Source organism: Thermobia domestica, chromosome 12, assembly GCF_964235325.1.
Source record: "Thermobia domestica chromosome 12, izTheDome1.hap1.1, whole genome shotgun sequence".
NCBI classification, from domain to species: domain Eukaryota; kingdom Metazoa; phylum Arthropoda; class Insecta; order Zygentoma; family Lepismatidae; genus Thermobia; species Thermobia domestica.
Genome location: NC_137465.1, coordinates 8,208,179 through 8,232,115, shown reverse-complemented (window position 1 = coordinate 8,232,115; position 23,937 = coordinate 8,208,179). Strand labels below are relative to the sequence as shown.

Below are 23,937 nucleotides of genomic sequence, written 5' to 3'. Positions count from 1 at the left end.
CACATCTCCATTAATAATACTAATTTTCCTTTTTCGGTTGTCATAGCAACTTTTAAATAAACAACTATCGGCTGTTACGATAACTCTGAGTACATATTATACATATAAAATCAACATATATTTTTAGCTACTAAGATTAAACCTTATTTCTTTATATTTAGAACAAACATATATCTTCTTTTTTTTCTTCTTCTACACAACAGATTGTGTACTTTTAAGCACAGTTGCCCAAAACCAAGATACAAAAATGGAAGACATTCACAAAACAGATATACAATATCGTTGTATATACTTTGATTTCACATTTACTAATAATGTAAGTTTATAGGCAATAAACAAATGTAAGATATAAAAAAATGTTGGTAGTTATTTTGCTTGGTAACTCACAGTAGGATTTAAAAATGATACGGTAGTTCACAAGCGTCATACCGTAAGTGAGACGGTATGCGGTGGTATGCCATACCGCCTCGGGTTTTTCAGTGATGATGGCATACCGGCTCTGGTTTTTCAGTGATCAAGACATACCATCTCGGGAGAGTAGATGCTAAATACTTTTAATAAATCCATTTTTATGCACAGTAATTCATTAGCTTTGCACGTAAAAAGATTTTATTTCTTATGTAGAAATAATTTCTAGGTTGACAACGCCAACTTTTTTGTTATCTTTTCTCCTACTTTTTGTTTTTAAAATGAGGTGTCTTCAAAGAACTTCATCTAGTTTATATTTTGATGTGCCATATTGAATTGTTTCTTTCGTATGTATGTGTGTCTTCTTGTCTTAATTCAAATAAATGTCGTGTTTTGAGCATGGGAGAATTTAAGGGTTGTCTGTTGTGGGGGCATACTTTCCGTGGGTTTGGAATATCCCTCAGTCGAGTGGGGGGGGATCCGAAAGTTTTCCCACAGGAAATTGTTAATACGAAAACTCGATTTTTGAACATTTTCGTGTATAATTCTCTACAATACAACATAAGGGGATGTTTTTTATTTTATTTTTCAAAAAGTTGGCGAGGGATCAAAGTCTCTCCATGTCCCACCCATAACTAAATAGAAGCTCTCCAGTGGTTTTCGGTCATTATGTAAATAGAAATGCAGTCTTTTAGGCTACATACCCTCACTGTATTCAGTGGTGCCCACCCCCCCTCATGTCCATGACGCACCCCCTCAATTGTCTATCCATAGGTGTTCTTCCATGAAAAAAATCTTTTCGATTAATTTTTACACCCCCTCAAAATATATTTATATAGATTTTAGCTCCCCTAAATATTTCAATGACGCAGTTTGCGTCATAGCGCCCTTTGTGGGCACCCCTGCTGTATTTCAACATTTAGATAGCCGGTATGTCGAGTCAAAATAGTAATAAGACATACCACCTCTGCTTTTTTTTCCACTTCGAACACTGGTCTAGACGGTACGTCTTAGGGCAAGTAGGACATTGCGTCGAATGTATATTAGCAAAATATTAGTCCTAATTGTGTTTATGCTGTTAAAAAATTATGAGTTGAAGTTATAAGGAATCTAAAGGATTAAGTTAAATGCTCCAGAGACAGAGAAGAAAAGGCAACTTGAATGTTTACACTGTAAAATTAGAAGCCGCGGCGGATCTGTAATAGCCTTCCCAGCTGGTGTAGTGGATAGCATGTGCGCCTTTGGTACGGGACCCAGGGTTCAATTCCCTGTGGGAGATCCTTTGGAATTTTAATTGTCTTTGATGTTTCTGCTTTCGTATCCCTCTCGAGTCTAGTAGTCCTGAACAGTGGTAGAAAAAGAAAAGAATCAGGAAGCTTTTTTTTTTTAAAAAAAAAAGAAGTGATAAAGCGCTTACATTTTGCGTGTGGGATCCCTGTTTCGATACCAGCTCCCACCAAGGGAGCTTTGTGATGGGCAAACACCATGTGCCTGGGTTCTCCCGTTTCCTTCCTTTCTCGTCATTCTATTATCACCACCCCTCTTATCATCACCGCCTTTCTTAGCCTCTGTGCATAAGCGTCGGACGTTAAACTCTAAAAACTAAGATATAAATAAATAAAATCTTTAAAGCTAGGCCAAATAACCATATGTTTGTATAACTTGAAACACATATAATAATATCACAGATTTTCTACGGGTAGTAAACATATGAGCACCCAGAAGTTCTTGTTGAGGTAGCATACTAGAAACCACGACATCTATGTAGTATTAAACGCGTATTATTTTGCATTCGAAATGACGATAAGTAATTGTAGAATACTTCTACCTATATTTTCAGAAAAATAAAAAATGACAGAACTAGATTGTTTTTATAAGAAAAAGAGTACAAATGAAGTGTAAAATCAAATTCTCATGTAGTCAGCCCAAAAATGTAGGGGGGTCAGTAGAAGTTACGGGTGCCCAATCCAACTATATTATAGTTCATCTGCAAGGCTGCCGTGAAAATTTTGAGAAGGGGCGGCCGCCCTGGATACAGGCCTGGTCCGGAACCGGTAGGCCTTACCGTGGGTGCGTCTCTGATAGCGAAAATAAGCGAAGACTATGACACAAAAATCATCTCTTCAAAATTCCGCTGTTTTCTTCATGCATTTTTTTAAAAAAACATAAATCGGAGCAGAAACATGAGGAATCGATTCATTGAACTGTTTGAATCAATACAAACTTAACAGAGAGGTAATAGAAAAGGATACGTACTCGAATCACAATAAAAATTGATTACAGTAGAGGGTAGAACACCAATGGAGAGAGAGTGTGTGTGAAAATAATGAAAGACCATCTCCCCTACAAACTGCTGAGTATTCAAATTATCACAATACGTACCTGGTAACCCTGAATTAAGTTCCCCCATTCTGTTTTCCTCAATTTTCTCCGGTTTTATTGTTAATGTAACAATACTTTCAATGTTTCTCGCACATAATATTCACAACAATTGATAATAGCATACAATAAGAAAAAAGCCAAACACCATTCTTGAAAGAGTTAGCTACAATAAGAAGTAGACTAAATAGTTTAATGTGAGCTCGCTCGCGTCAAGTTGTTTGTCTTTTATTAAAAAAAAAAGAATACAAACACCTGTTGCTTGTTTATATTTGTAGAAGCTTTTGGGGAGGTACCAATACAACAATGCACCAATGGTGAATAGCTTTGCAACAATGGTTCGTGTATTTTGTAGTTCTTTACCGCTGTGATGATTGTTAATTCTGTGATAAAGAATGTTCTCTTTTTTGTTAAAAAAAAGAGAGAAAGGAACAAAAACAAGGAAAATCAATGGAATAAACAAGTTTATGTTTGACCAGCTTCAAATGCCTTGTATCTACAGCGATTATCAACAATTTTTGAAAATGTGAATTGAGGCTTACGCTGTAATCCTCCACAAGGCCACACACATATTTTTTCACGCCCTACCCTGGCCAACCGTTTTTTAAGGAAGCGGGTGAGGTTAGATTTACATCGAAGTTGCATTACCCGAATGTGACGTAATGTCATGTGGTATTATCATGGGGGCAAAGGTGGAATAAAACGAGCCCTATAGGGCTTTCTACCCCCCTTCGCTCACTGACGCTCGTTCAGCTGTTTCGTACCACGTGACATTACGTCACGACGGGACGGTGCAACTTCAATGTAAACTTAACTATACCACAAAAGGGGGGGGGGATGCAAGGAAGCGTATGGCTACCTTTCTCCCCCTGGTTCTTCCGGTACTTTCCCCTCTTTAACTCCCCACTATCCCCTACACCCCTCGCTTCGCGATGGCCCCACTTCTTACTTTCCTGTTGGTTTATAACGACATTGTTTATAAGGGCTATCAGAAATCTCCAGTTCATCATCATAGGTATTCTGCCTTTACTGGCAGGTCACTTGCCGCAGCTGAGAAGCTTCCATGCTCCACGGTCCTCCGCTAACCTCTTCGTTTTCACGTATATCTTTCTATTTTTATATCATCCATTAGTTGTAGTCTCCTTCGCCCCCTCCCTCTCTTTCCCGCCACCATACCATCTAGGACGTCCCTCATGATACAATCTCTTCTTAGGCAATGTCCCAACCAGTTTCTCTTCCTCTTCCTAATAATATCTGAAAGTGTTCTTTTCTCACCCACCATTTCTAACACTCTCTCATTCGTTTTCCGCTCGACTCAAATAATTCTTTCCATTCTTCTCCACACCCACATTTCGAAGGCTACCAGTCGATTTTCGTCACCTTTACGTAATGTCCACGTTTCCGCCCCATACAGTACAACACTCCACACGAAGCATTTCATGAGTCTTTTTCTCAACTCTTTATTCAAGGTTCCACAAAACAGACTTTTCTTCCTCCTAAAGGCTTCTTTCGCCATTCCTATCCTTGCTTTTATTTCACGTTATGTTCACTTCATGTTATTACTAAGAATATTACCCAGATATCGAAAACTATATCTGGGTATCAGAAATTTGTAGGTAAATAATTGGAGAAAGTACAATTTATGCCTTGTATATTACGTAGAAGGGTAAATGAGTATTATTTACATCTTATTTTAATGATAAATGTATTATGAAATTAAAAAAAAAAACTTTCCTCGAGCCGGGTTTGAACCCTCGCCAAAAGGAATTTTCATTACTATCCCGGTCGCTAGCATGCTCTGTTACGAGGACCAACAGTAACTGGTGTTTGATTTGTGCTACGAGGCGAGAAACACGTAACTCCAACCAATCAGAAGCGTGTATTTAGCTCCTATGGCTACAGTCGAGCGTGATTTTTATACATGCTACAAGACCACGCAATGTTGCATTTCACTCCACCTATAGTTTATTTTTCTTGATAACATTCCTGTTTGAGCTTACTTTCACTAGAGGTCACTGAAGTTGCCCACAACACGCGAAGAGACAAATTTTGTGGCGAGATACAGGGCTTTCGCAATAGAAACTTGTACACTTTCCGACACATTAGTGCTGCCAAACCATGGGGAAAAATCGCATTTCGTGGCATTCTTTGACATTATTTATTTGGAATGGGATAAAGGGAATTTTTGTCGAAATTGAAACATTTATGGGATTTTTCACTATATGCATAATCCACATCATAAAATTCCCTACGAGTGAGAAGCAGACATAATGAGTCATCAATAGGCGTGTCAGTGTTATCAACTTTTAGTATGAACTTTTTTTATTTGTTATCAGCAAAGTCTATGCTAGTGAGGAGCTACTTAACTATATGTAATTCTTAAAAATGAAGTACGAAGAAACGAAATTTATTCTCTGATATTTGAAGAAAGAAGCAAACAAAAGTATAAACGAATAAAAGAAATAAAGAGAAATGTCAAACAAGAAACAATTATTTCTAAACGTTCGACCCAGTATAAGGTGATGATTCAAATGTTTCATTGCGTCCCTGACAACATAACGAAATATATTTGCAAACGAAATATAACGACATACTTAAGTTTCATTTCTACATTTTATTATTAGTATTGATAATAATAATAATAATAATAATAATAATAATAATAATAATAATAATAATAATAATAATAATACGGAGGAAATTCACATGCAAAATGGGATTTTTTTGCATCTTGAGATGGGATTTTATAGCGTTTCAGGTTGGCATCATTGCGACACATCACTTTCGTGGCAGCTTTTCGAGGCGAAACACTCTTCTTGTTGTTTGATTGTTAAACTTTAACGTCCCTTTTCAGCATTAAGACTGCATGAGACGTGAACTTCAATTAAAGGCGAAATTCGAACCAGCGCAATGCGTTCATTGCTTTCCCACTACGAATCGAACCAGAAATTGGGGCCGCGGTGGCTTAGTGGTAGAGCGTTCATCTTTGGCGCATGGGGAATTGGTTCGTTCCCAGCTCGCTCAAAGTGAGCTTTGTGGCGGACAAACACCGTGTGCGTGGGTTTTCTGGGGATTCTTCCGTTTCCTCCCACTTTCTTCATTCCACCATTTTATTCATTTCTCATTATCACCGTCTTCTTTAGCCTAACCGGTATAACCGTGGGAAGTAAAACTTAAAGATTTCATTTCATTTCATTTCGAACAAGAAATCCTTTGCTCCACAGCGCATACATTGGCCACTAGACCTGGGAGAAAACCATTCTCAACTCTTATCTATAGAGTTTCATCTTGAGTATATAGTTAGTGCACGCGTCTTCGGTGTGAGACCCAGATTCGATTCCTGGTGGGAGCTCATGTGCTTTTCATCTTATGGTAAACTGTAGGTCAATGTCTTATAGCCTACGGGCTAACAGGGGTCCTAAAATTTAAATCCAACCAGTCAAATCTTGTTTCGTAGGTAACTAACGGATTCCCATCCTTGCTATGGTCTAGGACGCATCCTGTAAATTTTCTATACCTGTACCACACAAAGACCACATGAACTTTTAAACTTTCTCATTGGATAAAGTAGCGGGTTTGAACAACCAAAGCTTCATGAATTACAATAATAACAATAAAATAAAGAATAAATGTAACATTTTGCAAAATTTTTGCATAGTAATATCCGACCATTCACACTTTTGGCCAGGAAATTCGTAGATAAATTAATTACTTCAACACATTTCAATGTTCACTAGGATCGAGAAGATATGTCGCCAAGGATGTTTCAAAAACTATTATACATACTCATACTAAACTATCACAAACTTTAAAAGAAATATAAAGTGCATATTTTAAAAGTAGATTATACGATGGAAGACTTAAGAAGACCTTCACGGATAGATCACATTCTGAGCGCCATCTACTGCTAATCTACAACAACTTCGAAGTGAAAATATCTAACATTAAAGAGGTAGAAGATGAGATCAACAGACTTACACATCAGGGACACCATTTAAGGGTGGAAGTAAAGGGGACTTTACTTTCGAACGACAATAGAATAAATAAATGTTTGGTAATCGTGAAAAATAAATATTAAATTTAAGATTTCAGCGGATTTACATGTTATATGAACCTCACATGTCGAATAAGGAATCTTTGAATCTTTGTTTATCAAATTGTTCCGATGCATGTGTGTAGAGACACTCGCCTAGAAGCAGTGGTATCATTCAGCCAGTTCGCAGGCGCAGGTTGTTAATATTTATCAGAGTAATGGAAACAATTGTATCTCCTAACCTCTAGCTCCAGTATTTAGGAAAAAGCAGCATCATCACAGTTACACCATATGAAGGCGTTTCGTTTATATGATGTGATATTTTTATTAATTAATATAGAAACCTGAAGTGGCAATATATTTATACCACTTCTGGTTTTAATAGAGAAATTAGAGTGGAGATATATTATTAGGACACTAAATTGATTACAGTAAACCGCTTCTAGCTATCTGTAAATCATTTTCACTTTTCATCGTTAAAACCGAAAGTACTTAATTTCTCTTGACTTTGCCAGGGACATAAAACGTCTCATCGGTAAGCAGGATACAGCGGATAAAGTCAGGACTGAATTCACGGAGTCCGGAGACGGAGTCAGTCAGCGTGAATTCCACTTGTATCAGTCACAAAATTCAGTTAATCTCTGTGGGTCATCTTCACTGAGCCGATGCGCGAGTTTCAAATTCACGCAAGCGACTTGCTGCGTTGCATATAATGTAAATGGCACTCGGTTAATTGTCCTCATAATCTGGTAATAATTGGCGGGACCTTCTCTGTGGACTGTTCAGATAATTGTCGACATTGTATCATCTGTTGTCCTCCGCTCCCTGGCCAGGGACGTACGCAGAAATTTATTTCGGGAGGGGTCTAAAGCGTTTCTGGGGGGATCCAAATACAATTATATGAAAATTTCTAAAATTGCCCCTAAAAGTAGACTACATTTACGAAAAAGTCGGGATTTCGGAGGGGTCCGGACCCCCAGGACCCACCCCCTGCGTATGTCCATGTCCCTGGCGGATTCCTCACATTTCCTTTATTCTTATTTCTTTATCAGCTAGATTACGCTGTTGTGTGCAATAGCATTCTTGTGCGGATGCTCTTTACTTAAAACTATACAAGTAAATTATTTTTTTAAATGACAAGTGAGTTTCTTTCTCTACTGTGAAACAACGGTATAGACCCTACTTTCAATTTATAAAGAGATTAAATATTATGAACAGAAGTGGTTTATCAGTTCCGAATTCAATTGGTGGATAACAAAGAAGACATTAGCAGCTGTTGAAACACTGAATCTATAGTTTTAAATACCGGTATCTCATTATCTCTTACCGTTTTAGGTCTTTGAAAATCCGCTATAAACAACGAAAGCACCACAACTTCCCGTTTCAATAGAGAAATTAAAAAGGTTGAACCCTAATTCGGACACCTACGTTACACTTAAAAACACTTTCGTTACCTACTACTGGTTTCACTTTAAATATATCAATGTTAAAACTGGATTTGTACTATTTCCGACTTTATCAGGGAAATTAGAAATGAAAATGAAATGAAATACCATCATTCAATTTAATGTCTCAAATTATGCCTTTTAGTCTGAGACAGATGATTAAAACAAATGAATGATAATGGAATAATTGGTGGAATGATAATGTGGCAGGAAACCGGAGTACCATGCGAGAAAACCCACGGATACGGTGTTGGTCACCACAAACTTACACTGAAAAAATATTGTAATTAAATAGCCAAACATCAATATAAAATCATTTACTCTTCATTTTGTGAGTTGATATACATTTCCTTACATTAAATTACAAAATTTGCTGTTTTGTTTTTTACAAATTTACAGTAAATTTATAAGAAAGTATGATATTTTTAATGATAAAAAATGTAATTTTACATATTTCATATTAGTAATTTTATTTTATATGTGTAAATTGATTTACATAGAGGATTGGCAAACAAATTGCCACAATTTTTTTGTCAATTTACCGCTGATTTTTTTTTACAGTGTAATTGGCCCTGGATCGAACCAGGGAACCCACACACTAGAGGTAAGCATTCTACCACTAAAGCCAACTTGTCCTCCGCCCCAACAGGGAAATTAGAGCCAAAATTATACCTTTTCTGGACACTAAATTCATATTTATGTTTTAAAGAAACAGGTTCTCACTATCTGTTAGTATTTTTTGCTCCATAGAGGTCAACATTTGAACGGGAAGTGTGCTGAGGTATTGGGCTGAGACGGAACTATAATTAATCTCGAAATTTATGCCGATAAATAGCTTATATCATTTATGGTTGGGTTGGTTGGAATGAAGTTTAGCTTTCCCTTCAGCAGTGAGGCTATATGATACAAGGACCTACAATGTAACATGGGATCTGAATCACGTGGGCTCGTACCGTGAATCGAACCTGGGTCTCCACGTATTTTCGGTTGGAATATAGGGACAAAGATTGAGATGGAACGTATTCTTGGGACGTTGTCCATAACAGAAAACCGTTTCTTGTTATTTCGTGTCGTTTCTGGTTTAGGTCTGTTGATCTAGCTGACCTCTAAGCATGCAAGATTATTTCCAAAAGTTTCCGACCTAACTGAAATGTCGCTTTAATGGTGTATAGTGCCACCTATCAAACGAAAATATATATCCGTTTCAACTGTCAAGTTGCATTGATTTTCGTTTCAAGCAATCATTTGAATCAGACGCTGTTAACTGAACTAGTATCCTGCATGACAATGCTCCAGTTCACACGGTTATTGCTGTGAGTGTTGCATTGTTACATCTCAACTACAAGGTGCGTGCTGAATTTCCTCGAAGCAATTGCCCTTTTACTGCAGCTTTGGCGACAACAGACGCGGGTGTATTGGAAAATTTTGATACAGTATGCGAGCTCAATGCATAGCCTTCAACGAACTGACGCATGTCGCAGCCACACAGTTTGAACCAAATAAATTATTTCTTTCATAGATAGCACTGTATGCCATGGTTTATTTAAATATCAAGACACAAACTTTCGGAAATACAATCCTTGTTTCGTAATAAAATGGAGAAAGAAAGAAAATAAAACGATGGAGGAAAATGCTATAGAGAAAAATAAATTTTGGTTTGCAAATGAGGAAAATGTCTAATATATCATAATATGATTAGGCAATATATACATATATATATATAAATAGTAGAAATAATATGTGAAGTTATTATCATATTTCTTGTTTTTTTTGTATCGCCGTGAAATGATTATACCGTCTCTTAGGGAGGGATTTATTTTAGGAAGTTGATTATTGAGTGCTTCCCACCGAGCCATACGGATCACATATTTTCTTTCTTTCTTTCTTTTTTTCTTTTTTTTGGTAAGAATGACGACTTATTTTCGCTAGAGAGTTACTAACTTCTAAAAGTTTTATTAAAACAGAAAACCATGAGTGGCATGGGGATATTCATAATGAATTAGTCAGGAACATAGAATACATTTACTAAATCAGGGATGCAAATAACCACTCGCCCGGGGCGAGTGGTTCATCAGTGCGGGCGAGTATTTAATATCATACGGAAGGTAAGTAAATGATTTCTATTGTGGCATGTGGGCTAGTAGCTTTTTCCTTGGGCGAGTAAAATTTTGTTTCTTACTTGCATCCCTGTACTAAATATACTAAGTAATGTTTCTTGCGTAAGGGAAAAAGTTCCTTTTATTTAAGTATGAATAACTATTTTAGACATAATATCCTTAATATTTTTATGTGATATAAAAATAGTTATAACTTTTCTAAGTCTCACATAGGATATACAGATTAATATGTGAGCACCAGGTTATGATCATTAAGATTAATAAAACTGGCTAACAATGATTTTGTTACATAAACAAATTTTGGATGTTTCTTATGTACTTTCATCTGCTGATTCCAATAAAGTCAGAAGTCAGAAAATTTTCATCACCCAACTCTTTTTTTCCTTTGTAATTTTGAAAATAATTTTTCCCGGCTTATTAGCATTTCTTGTATATGAGATGCTGATTGGAAGTAGGAGAATAATTATTTGGATTCTTTATATCTAAATATTTGCAACATGTGTTGAATTCTTTCAAATTATTCTTAGGTTAAACCTCTGAAGTTGATATTATTTAATAGAAATTTATTTTTGCAACTAATCTTAAATCAACAGAAACACTAAACACATAAAAACTAATTTTGGTTTATCTTCTTCTTCTGTATAATACAAATGTTGCCCCGTGCTCTCGTTTTGGTGGGGGAAGTGCCGGGTTCTATTCTCGGTGGAAACAGTCGAAAAATTGTAAAAACCTTTTTTCAAGCTAGCCATTCTCTAGTGAGGTTTCCCTTGATTTTCCTCATTCCCCTCAGGCAAATACCAGTGTTGTACCTAACATACAGATTCCAGGCTGCTTCCCCAATCCTTTTTGGATCAAAAAATCCAATATATTTTGATTTTTCTTGTAGGCCTTCTGGAGAACTACATATAGTGTAGCAAAACCCAAACTATCACCTAACTCAGTATGATGTGTTTATTCCGTTAAAAAAAAACGAAAACTCGATTTAGAAGCCGTACGATAATTTTGCGGCCCTTGATTCAAAAATGTATCAAAATATCCAACATATTTGAATCCAAAATTTTCTTGTACGCCTTATATCCGGAGAATTACATATGATGTAGCGAAACCCGAACTATCACTTAGTACGATGTGCTTACATATTCCATTAAAAAAAAAAAAAAAAATGCGAAAACGCGAATAAAGGAACGCTCAGAAATTTTGTGGCTCCTGATCCAAAAACTCATTATGGGCCAAGATCGCAATATTTTGATTAATTGTTTGGATCATTCCTAAAATTCTTGTTGTTTCCTTTCCTTGGATAATTTGTTGTGCCGAAGGACATTATCCCTCATACGTGACGGACTAATATGCCCATATAGATGCCGAAAGCCCAGAAATCTAAAATCCTGGCCCAGAAGGCTGATTTTTACATCATCTGTCCCTCACAAAAGTATTTAAAAGTCAAAATGTCCTGGTTTTTCTCTAAAACATAAGATAATATCATCTGTGCGATATTTTAAAAATACCTCTTTTATTAATGTATATGCAACTAGTAGGAATTACTTACTCTGTCACACTCCCTTTTTGCGAGTGTTCAAATATTATTTAATTAATTCCAAGATTTCACCAAAATACAAATACATTATGATGACTATACTGAAAAATTTCATAAAGTGACTAAAATTCTGAGAGCCTTATGTTTAACTCTTACATGTCTTTAAGGTTTTGCATGTTAATGTGTTACTCACAGACTAAGAAGTTTCTGCTTTAGAAATAGGGTATTGATACTTTTGACTAAAACACATTTTTTCTTTCTTTTTTCAGTAAAGAAAGCACAGTTCGTTGGGGTCCAAGGTAAGTGAATTACTTCATCCTTTACATACTCGTAAATTCAATAGCTTTATTCTTAGTTCAAAAGTCAATTTTTAAAGATATTTCTATCGCTCTTGAGCAGTGGCAAATCTAGATTTAAAAAATAAACTACGGAGTGCAGCCAGAACTCAGACTGTGATACGTATATCATGAGTTTACTATAAACTTTCAAAGATATATATGAATAATAGCTTCAATTATTTTTATCATAAAAAACTGGGGCTTAGGCCCCCCGAGTCCGGGCTACATCCACCCAGGCCCGTAGCCAGCCCAAAAATTTAGGGCGGGGGCGGTAGAAGTTAGGGGGGCCCGACCCAATCATATACTTCCTCACCATATTATAGTTCATTTGCAAGCCTACCGTGAAATTTTATGGGGGCCAGCCAAGGTTTAGGGGGGCCCGGCCCCCTTGCCCCCCGTGGATACGTGCCTGCATCCACCACTGCTCTTTAGGACTTCAATTGTGAATTTCTGAAGTAGGGATAACTTACATAAGAAGTTCGTTCTCCAAGATTCATTGTTCAAATAAAAATGTGAAATTTGTAACATATAGAAGTATCTAGCGATACATAAATCACAATTGTTAATGAATGAATAAATGAATGAAAGAGGGCAGGATTTAATATTTTGCCGCCTCTACGCCAAAAGCCATTTGCCACCAATACTTCCAACGTACAAAATTTTAATGCAATAGAAAATTAAACACTAAACTCAAACTAAGCATATCTTTGTTTAAACATGTTTTGTATAAATTTTAAAAAATTTTTGTTTTGAATCTGCTGCAAATAAAAATTTGTAATGTAACAAATTTAGTTTTTTTAGAAAAAACAAAGTTGCAGAAAATGATTACTTTTTTCTTTTACTTCGGCAAAATGAAGCTTTAATTTTAATGAAGAACGGAAAAATAACCTTACCGTTGGGTTTCCCTTCGAACGAGGATGTTGTTTAATATGTCACATGACTATGTTGTAATTTAAAATAAACAAGTTGATTCCAAGATGGCGGACGACAACCTTAAACACGTCATAATGTTTCTCCTCTCCCACCAACATTAATTCCAATTGAGTTTGAATCGACTGCATTTGCAGTTTTGCAAATATTTAGCCCGGTTCAGATTTTGTATTTCACTTAACAAAATATTAACTTTCAATTACTTTGGACATTGGATATTTTCCAATATGGCGGACGAAGAAGTATGGGGATTTCAGTATGTCATTTAAATAATCTTTACCAACATCTATGTCAAATTTTAATTTGTTAATAATTACTTCCTAAGTTCAATAAAGTTTTAAATCAGTTTTTACGGTAGTTTTCGGAATTTTAGAATTTAGAGCTAAATATTTCTAAAAGTATACGTTTTATGAAAAATTGTTTCTCTATAAAAATATTGTGTTACCTATGTTCTCTAAAACGACACTAAGTTTATTTTTTTATGTTCAACCATAGCGAAGATATTGTTATTTTTATCTGGGTATTGTTCATTTGACACTTCCAGCGGCTATTTTCCAATATGGCGGCGAAGGTCACTTCAGATTTCAGGGTACTTTTAATATGTTGTTTAGAATATCATTCCCAACATCTGTTCCAATTTTTAGCTTGTTACTAATTTGTTCCTTACTTTTTGGTAATTTGACTGCACTATTAAATGACTTTCTAGGTAGAATAGAAATTGGCTTGCCAACCATGCGATAATTTATCGTGATATATGATAATTTATTCCTTCATGCTAGATACGATAATGCTCTTCCAATAATAGATGACTATACGATAATTTTAGGACGCACATTTTTGTTTTGCAATTTTAGAATATGCAAATAAATTGTACGTGTGCATAAAATAATTATAAAACACACACGTGCTTTAAGTTTTCAACAAGAATTCCTGCTAAACTAAATCAATAACGATTTGGGAGTTGCCAAATAGCAACCCTGCATCAACCCTTAGCTTAAGTTCAAATACGTTTAAGAGAGAGATGGAAATATTGTTCTTGTTCAGAGTAATGTTAAAAACGATAAAAGAAAATAGTGACGAAGATTTTAAGTTCGAAACTTAAGATTACTAGATAAGTTTATTATACCTGTATATTATTGGTGCTAACGCTCTCGGATTCTGTGCGAGCGGACCCGAGTTCGATTCCCGGTGGAGTCACTCGATCGAAAAAGTTTAACACGCGTTTTTAGGCCAGCCACCCTGAATGAGGTTTTCCTGGGATTTCCTTATTCACACCAAGCAAATGCCGGGGTGGTACCTAACTTATAGGTCACAGTACGCTTCCTTCCTTCCCCAATCCTTTCTTCCTTCCCTTTCCCCGGATTGTGTGCTCGCCGAGGGACGTCATCCCTCAAATCGTGACGGGCTAACTGGCCTTAGATGCCGAAAGCCCAAAAATCTAAAGAAAAAATGCCCTTGCACTTGCCTAGAGGTCGGATTGTTCGACATATCCGCAGCGAGCGTGGTGGCTCAGTGGTAAAACACTTACCTCTGGTGTTGGGGTTACAAATCCGATTCCTGGCCAAGTTAGTTTGTTGTGGACAACATCGTGTTCGTGGGTTTTCTCCATTTCCTTCCGCATTATCATTCCATCCAATTCCTCCGTCATCATTCATTTGGTTTAATCATCGTCTCCCTTAGTCTAACGTGGGACATTAACCTGAAAAACTTTCCATGTATCCGCAGCAAATTTTAAACTTATTCCGAACTTTCTTTCTACTCTCAAAAATAAGAGTAGTTTACTGAAGAATAAAAACTAAAAAAAAAAAAGTGATATTCTCGAAAACCGCTCCAACGCTTTTATTTATATTTCATTCTTCAATATTTAATTAGCAACTGAATATTGTGCTGTGAGTCATTCCTCTCGAAAAGTCCAGAAAGCAAGGGCGCCGATCCTGGAGGTCCGGGGGGTCCGGGCTCCCCCAAAACTCATGTGAGTCCCCCGCATTGTATTTATAAATATACAAAATGTGGCATAATTTGAATTCAATTTGTTTTAAAATTCTCATATATGCCTTCTGTAATCAAACACATCTGAATGGCCCTCCCAAGGTTACAGAGAAATCGGTGCCCTTGCAGAAGGGGTAGCTTTCTCTTGAGAGTAACTTCTTTTGGGATGATTTTCTCAATAACTATTCAAGGGATTATAGTTATATCTCAGAAATAAATGATTCATTTAATAAATTTTGATTGAGACGTGTAGGGTCAAAATTTAGATATCGAGTTCGTTGAAGGAAGTGACCCATCCACCGGAAATATTATAACTCAACAGTTTTAACGTTAATTACTATAGATCAAAAACGGCAATGAATAACAAGAAGCGATTTCGTGCAATTGATTAAGCGCCCTTAAAATATACAGGGTGGAAGGTAACAACACTGAAAAACTTTGGGAGGTGATTTCTTATATGAAATTACAGAAAAAGAATTCTAATAAACATGGGTCGAAAAACTTCTCCTTTCAGAGTTATGAACCGCCGAATATTCGAAAAATCACGTTTCAAAACTCCTTGGCTTAACAACTATTGGGCCTATCCCAAGAGGTTTAAAGAATTACACAGGAACTAATATGCGTTCTGTCTAAATATCCGTGTTTCAGAATTCACCAGTACCAGCGAAACGAACTTAAAGGAGTATCGCTATACCTCAACTTCCTTTTTACAGTTCGTTTCGACGATAAAGGAGGATGGTAAAACGTAGATATTTAGATAAAGCGCATACCAGTTTCTGTGTAATTCCTTAAACCGCTTGGGATAGCCCGTATAGTTTCTAACCCAGGGCGTTTTGAAACGTGACTTTTCGAATTTTCGGCTGTTCACTATTCTGAAAGGAGACGTTTTTCGACCCATCTTTATTAGAACTTTTTTCTTTCATTCTATATAAGGAATCACCTCTCAAAGTTTCTCGGTGTTGATACCTTTGCACCCTGTATATTTCATCTCCATCCTTAATTCTCTACTAAAACCGGAAATTCGCTGCTACTTCCGGTTTCAATTTTGATTTACATAGAGGAAAACCGATAAGAGATAGCGAAAAGCGGCTTCTCTGTGCTCGATTAGCGTTCTATGAATAGGAGCCATCTTCTCTCTGAACCCTCTATTCAAACCAAAAGCGAAAGAATCTTGGTGCCATATGGGTTATCACGAAATTTAAGTTATATCACTGAAAGCCTGAGTGAAAATCAGATTCAGTCTCACAGAATATATTGCCTCTTTATTTAAAGATCGACCTAACTCAAAAATCGCTCTTGTTGACTTATGGGCAGCAGGCACGTAGCCAGGATTTCATAACTTCGGGGGGAGTGACATGAAATACTGTGGTTATCACACCATAGTCTCGATCATTCTAAACTACTTTACTGGCAACATATATTGTTTGTTGAGGACAATAAAATAAGAATATATTAGTAAGTATTTTAATAACAAACTATGAAGCAATCTCGAGTAAAAGAATATAAAAAGGTATTGAAAAAGATTTATTTTTGTACTTTTTGCTTCCTCGTTTAATGCCGTCAGGGATAGCAACGAGATTTCTTCCGGTAGTAAAGACATCCTATGAAATGGATTAGTGTTGCCGGTCTTAGAATTTAAAATTTCCTTTGAAAGAAATTTAAAATTTCCTTAAGAAGTGTAATTGGAACCTTTGTTGACAGACTCATATTATTGGTGATTGTGGGCATTTCTTAAGTTCTATCTGAGAGTCCATCTGATAGAACGGGTTTATGGATCGCTATTTGTAGTCCATAAGATCAACATGGAACTAGATTGAATTCGGAGTGCCCTGTTACAATAATAACCCCGTTATAATAATATCCATTTTTAACTTGACCCCCAATTGCCTCCGTACAAAGTTCCTCATTAGAAAGGGTGGAAAAACGCTTGCTGTAGCATTTTATTTTTAACCCTGATTCTTCTTTTTATTGTTTCATTTTGTTTCATCCCTCCTTAATTTTTTTTCATTCCTGGTTTTGAAGGGGGGTCCGGACCCCAGCTTGGTTATGTGCTTGTGGGTATATAATGAAAGCTAATCTTCATGTCTACTTCTGGTAAGTATTTCACAGATGTGCTTTCAAAACTGATCGTTAGAGAGCACTTGTGTCGGTCTTCCGCCAAATTGTTTTCACCACGTTTCGAAACTTCCAAACGCCTCTCCTGAAAAGTTAGGAATTTTGAGTTATGTCACTCTTGAAATAAACAGGCAATATATACAGAATATTCACTGCCGGTGATTCTTTCAGAAAAGGATCCCTACAGAAAGCTGGAAGGGGAGAGGCAGGCCGGTAGCCAGCCCAAAAATGTAGTTAGGGGGGCCCGATCCAAAAATATTATAGTTCATCACCATATTATAGTTCATTTGCAAGCCTACCGTGAAAATTTTATGGGGCCCGCAAAAATTTAGGGGGAACCCGGTCTTCCCTAGACCCCCCTGGATACGGCCTGGGGAGGGGTAAGAATGGATATTTTCAACATGTAAAAAAAATGGTTGAAGAAACAGTAATGATTCACTAAAGTTAATGTTTTAAAAATGATGCTCTCGCCATTTGTGCAATTTTCTTATGGATTGTTTTATCATTATTATTCCCTGAGGAATATTATTTCCCGGGAATCCTCTGAAAAAGAAAAAAAAAATAGTACACATGACGCAGTGTACGTTGCGTTTGACTCAATCAAAATAAGTCAATATTCTTATTTGTTCAAGTTTTCCACGTGCTGGCAGTTGAAATGGATTCTTGACCCATTCTAATGCTTGAATGTCGTGTGAAACTCATTTTGCCACGTGCCAAAGTCGAAATAATGATCTTAAAATTACTATTGTATTTTCTAGGTGAGAAATATATGTACGGAAACCTTCTGTACATACACTAAGGTCTGTCAATGAGGTAAAGTTTACTTGACCTTGGGGACTCGTTCAACAGTTTATTTACCTTTAGTTTTATAGTTCCGCTAGATTTCAGTGCCAGAAATACCTATAAGTGACTCCGGGGAGAGGGGAAGAAGAGAGAGGAGAAATTGCAATTGTTACAATAAGATGCCCATATCTGGAGTGTCTTCATGATTAAAAAGTCAATTCACAGATAATATGCTGCTCTAATGCCTTGCCGTGGTCTATGAAGTTCTTTTTTTCAGACTGAGAAATCATTGGATTGTCGTTTTGGATCAAAACATATTTCAATCAAAGGTTTTCTTCTACGCCTTATATCTGGAGAACTTCGTATAGTGTAGCCAAATACAAACTATCAATTAACTTAGTATCATGTTCTTATTCTGTATAAAATACAATAACTCGATCTAGGGGTCGTTCAATAATTTTGTGGCCCCTGATCCAAAAACTAATTCTTGGCCAAGATTGCAATCTTTTGATCCATTTGTTTGGATTATTCCTAAAATTCTTGGCCAAGATCGCATTTTTTAATCCATTTTTTTGAATTATTCCTAAAATTCTTGGCCAAGATCATAATCTTTTGATCCATTTGTTTGGATTATTCCTAAAACTCTTGGCCAAGATCATAATCTTTTGATCCATTTGTTTGGATTATTCCTAAAATTCTTGGCCAAGATCATAATCTTTTGATCCATTTGTTTGGATTATTTCTAAAATTCTTGGCCAAGATCATAATCTTTTGATCCATTTGTTTGGATTGTTTCTAAAATTATTGGCCAAGATCATAATCTTTTGATCCAAATTTCACCGAGACCTGCAAAACGCCATAAGCGGGCAACGCGCACATCCCCCCTTGACACCGCCTGAGTTGGAGGCCTGGCTACTGAAGTAGGAAGGTGTCCGCCATCGATGGCGGCAAATTGTCAATGCTTCAGTCATTTTTGATATTTACCTTAGAAGTGAAGACAAAGGATTGGGAAGGTAAAGGAGTGAGGTAGTTCATTATGTTAGTTCAAATATCAAAATATGCTGGTCCATGTACTTACCTATTTCAAATGGAAAGTCCGTGTAACAAATTTCATGTTCTAACCATAAGGGATTCCGAGCTGTGGACATCTACTACTACTACTACTACTACTACTACTACTAATAATAATAATAATAATAATAATAATAATAATAATAATAGTCAGCCCATTCCCACCCTTTCCCCGTCCAATTTCCTAAAAATCTTCCTTACTGGTACCTTACACCACATATTCTATGTATGTTTCCAAATTTTAAGTTTCTATCATCTTAACCAATTTGGCCTCGCTAACAGCACAATTACATAGCAGGCATATGCCTATCATGTTTCCTCAGGTACATGGGAATGTGTGCAGTATGTGCCTTATGTACCTTTGACAGAGAAATCACGTGGATGACAAGTGATAGTCACAGTCTATGTCCGCCCCTAGGCAAATGCCTGACACGTAGCTGGGGAACGTGCCTAGTATGTTCTAAGTATGTTTCCCGTGCCGTAAGCGTCAATGAACCACACGAACCGCCAACCTTTGGATTACTAGTCGCGTGCTCTTCCGACTTGGCCACGGTGGCGATGAAGGAAACATCGCTTGTAGAGGGATAAATTGTTGATGTATTTTGAATTTGGCTAATCAGAGTGCTCCTTTAACCGCGTATATTCGACGGTAACCGTTTGGGATCAGATGAAATCTGCTCGCCATGTAATTTTATAACAAAATGACGAGTGACTATATACTTTCTTCCATATTCACTTTCAAATGATTGGCGACATTTGTCATCTAATAAAATTGATGTGTTTGTTGCTTCTAGTACACAATCGCTTAGAAAAAGAAGCAACAAATGCATCAAATGTGGGAGATGAATTTAGAACATCTAAATGGCGCATGACTAGCACATCTTGTGCTGCTAGGTTATCTGAAACAGTATGTACCTAAAGAACGTACCTAGAACATGACAGATATATATCCCAAGTGACGACATAAAAACAAATGACTGTTAGAGTGCGAAACTGAGCCGGGTATACAAACGCTATATTTGTGGTATCATAGTTGCAAATATCAATTAAGTGTAACAAGTGCCTAAAAGTGCAGGTAGCTGAAATACATACTTAGCAGCTGAATATCATATGTACCAAGTGTCGGGTACCTAAAAAGTAGCTGGGACACCTAAATGGCGCATGCCTAGCACATCTTGTGCTGTTAGGGCTTTGCTTTGATCTGTGAGTTAATCATTCAGTCTGATAGGACTTCTTTTATATACAGAGATTGTAATCCTCACTCAATTTTCCATCATCTTGCTTTCTTCTAGGTCAAACATGAAATGAAATGAAATGAAATCTTTAAGTTTTACGTCCCACGGTTATGCCGGTGAGGCTAAAGGAGACGGTGATAATGAGAGATGAATGAAAATGGTGGAATGAAGAAAGTGGGGGGAAACGGGAGAACCCCGAGAAAACCCACGAGCACGGTGTAGGTCAAACATGAGAAAACAGTTAAGTATGTTTCTAATTATTTTAAACGAGAGTTTTAAATAAGAAATGTCATGTCTCTAAGCATAAGAGATTTCCAGATATAGGCATTTTCCTATAATAATTGTCATTGCCACCCCTTTTTTTCGTTCTTTCCTCATTTTCTTCCCTTCTAGGTCAAATGTCTATGAACATTGAAAAGTAGGCCTAATTGAAAATAGCAAGTCCATATATCAAATTTCAAGTCTTACCTTTCAGAAGTTGTGAGATATAGACATTTTAATATAACAAATGGATTTCGTTTCACAGTACGAAATTACGGTAGATTTCCAGATAACTATTAGCTGCAATAGAGTGATACGGTCAAATGTATAACCTATTCCTCGGACGTTGAATCAATATCAAAAACCCGTTATTTGCTACCCATTATTGCTCTTATTTTGTGGCAATAAAGGTTGAAATCAAAATTTGAACTAGTACTTCCAGTCTGATTAGAGGATTAAGTGAGAAGATACTATTACTGGGGACACTGAATCGATCTCAAAAAACAGCTTTTCGATATATTTTACAGTACTTGCTTTACCCATATTAGTAATGTAACCGGAAGTTGTAGTGTGAATTTCAAGCACTTCCGGTTTTAGTAGAGTGTAGCGGGTTGTGATGGCATGTTCTCTTGAGATAAAGAATCGATTGAAGAAAATAGCTTGTCGCTATATATTATTATTTTTATTCTATGACAATAAACTTTGAAACCGGCCATATTAATTTGAACCACTTCCGATTTTAATACAAGGTTTAACGGAGGAAGTGTTATTCTTGGGACGCTGAATCGATTTCTACAAACTGCATTTCGATATCTCTTACCGTTTTTGCTACGTGTGTAAATCGGTATTAAAACAGGAAGTTATAATCAATTTAAACCACTTCTGGTTTTGGTAGAGTGATGCAGATAGACGTTATATGTTATCATGAGATGCTAAATCGTTTGCAGAAAACCGGTTCTCGCTATCTGTTACTGTTTTTTGTTCTGTGGTGATAAACGTTGAAACGAAATAGTTAATTCGAACCACTTCCGGTTTGAATTTAGCTTTAACAGAGGAGATTGGACTTGTCCTTGGGATGCAACGTCGATTGCAATTTTGCAATTGCAAAATACCACCTCTCGGTATCCCTTACCACTTTTATTCTGATATCTGTCGACAGACAGATAGAAGGACGAACAAAGTAGTTCTATAAGTCTTCTGACACTTTCACATAACATAGTGTGAAAGTCGTTACTGAAATTGTTTACGCTCTATCGCGAGTCAACTTTTTTCTTTTTGTTACTGAGCATTGCAAATATCGAGTTTAATCTCTTCCTAGCTTGAGAGACTTGTAAAACACACAATTTTTGGTATACATTTTAAATCCCCTCTCCCCTTTAGGATAAACACTGTAACTAAAGCAATACGATACAAGCGCGGCTAGACCCTAGCTGTCGTCAAAGCATTAATTCCAACCGGCTGAGTCCTTTCTGCGTAATGATGTAATAGATAACACCGATTTAATTTTTGAATCAAAACTCCAATCTATCTCAATCAAAAATTTTCTTGTAGGTCTTATATCTGGAAAACTATACACACTGTAGCCAAACTCAACCTATCACTTAGCTCAATATGATGTGCTTATTCCGTAGAAAATACGAAAACTTGATTTATGGGCGTTCAGAAATTTAGTAACCCCTGTTCCAAAAACTAAATATTGGCCAAGATCGCAGTCTTTTGATCCATTTTTGGGATCATTCCTAAAATTCTTGTTTATATTTTGGAGATCATTAAATTCCTGGTAAGATAGAACAACAAGTACTATTTTTTTTCATACGTAATATCTACGAAATTATATGGGCTATATTTAAATAGATTGATTACTTCTGAGGTTGAAAGAAACAGATAGATCTGGAAAACTATAGAGGGTAATCTCATGCACTTTGCTTCAATAGCCTCCAGGGTACACAAGAGGAATGCATAGGACTTAAATATAATTAAATTAAATTTAAATCACAGCGCCAGAGACAAACTTCAAGCTAATTTTGTTATTTCAGTAGGAGTTCAGCTGCGGGTTACAACTACAGCATCCGTTTGTTCTGAAAATAGATGCGTAGGTGGTCAGGCTCTAATTATAATGCTGTGAATTGAAGGCAGAAGTTTCTTTCTATGCTTGTACCTTCTCCGAGCAATGTTATTTTTATCCTTAAGCATATATATAGTTTCCTTTGAAGACGATAATTCTATTTTGTAAAAAAAAAAAAAAAAAAAAAAAATCTTTTTCCTGAGAGAAAGAAAAAAGAAGGATAAAAATTTCTTATATTTTCAATGCATATCTTTTTATATATTTTCTTTATTGTTTTTTTATTGTCTCCTGGAATGAGAGGGTAGAAAAAAGCATTACCATAGTGAATATCAGAGACAATTAATTGTGAATAGACTACGTAACATCTCTTAGCAACAGTTCTATCCACATTGTTATTCGCGTTTCCTGTTTCTATGGCGACCACCAACGACCCACATAACTTTCGTAACATTGAATAAAAGAGATTATTTTCTTGTTTCTCAATGTTTATCATTATTGTTCTTAACGATTTTGAATCCCTGCGTCAACTCACTTTATTTTTTCCATCCCATCTTGGAATATGGAATTATTTTTCTCTTTTCTTTGAAATATACTAGAATTTTTATGCTTTCATTTTACAGATTTACTTTCTAAATTTATTTGTCTGTACCCTCTTGAAAATTAAACATACAGATTTACTACACGGATCCATACACAAATGCATGAAAGGCATAATTCTTTCTCTCTGCATTTATTATCTGTATTTTCAGGAATCACCTTTGGGGTCTGCTGCAGATTCACTTTAACAGGTCTTCTGCAAAAACAACAACCAACCTCCCTAACAGCACAATTACATAACATAAATATGCCTATAATTTCCCTCAGGTACATGGGTGTGTGCCCAGTATGTGCCTTATGTACCTATGCGAGAGAAATCACATAGATGGCAAGTGATAGTCACAGTCGATGTTCGCCCCTAAGCACATGCCTGACATGTAACTGTGGAATGTACCTAGTGTGTTCTAGGTATAGAATATCGTCCACAGCACTTTAGGTACATTCCAGTCACGTACATAGCATTGTTTGGGCTATGCATGTGCCTGGCATGTGCTTTATGTACCTCAAGTAGCTCAAAGGAATATACCTGGCATTTGTCAAATGTACCCCAGTATATCGTACCCCCTTAAATAAGCAAATCCTTGGTGAAATTGATAATTTTGAATACCTTCTTATTCTTTATCCTTAACATACGTAA

General features: G+C 36.3%; 1 protein-coding gene across 1 annotated transcript in view; it reads left to right on the top strand.

Annotated features, from left to right (window-relative positions):
- Positions 1-23,937, top strand: part of LOC145667142 (uncharacterized) — a 629,144-nt gene that overhangs the window by 371,838 nt on the left and 233,369 nt on the right. Inside the window, exon 2 of the mRNA XM_081734883.1 lies at positions 12,186-12,215. Coding sequence (XP_081591009.1) covers positions 12,186-12,215 — 30 coding nt within the window. The remainder of the gene's footprint in view (positions 1-12,185; positions 12,216-23,937) is intronic.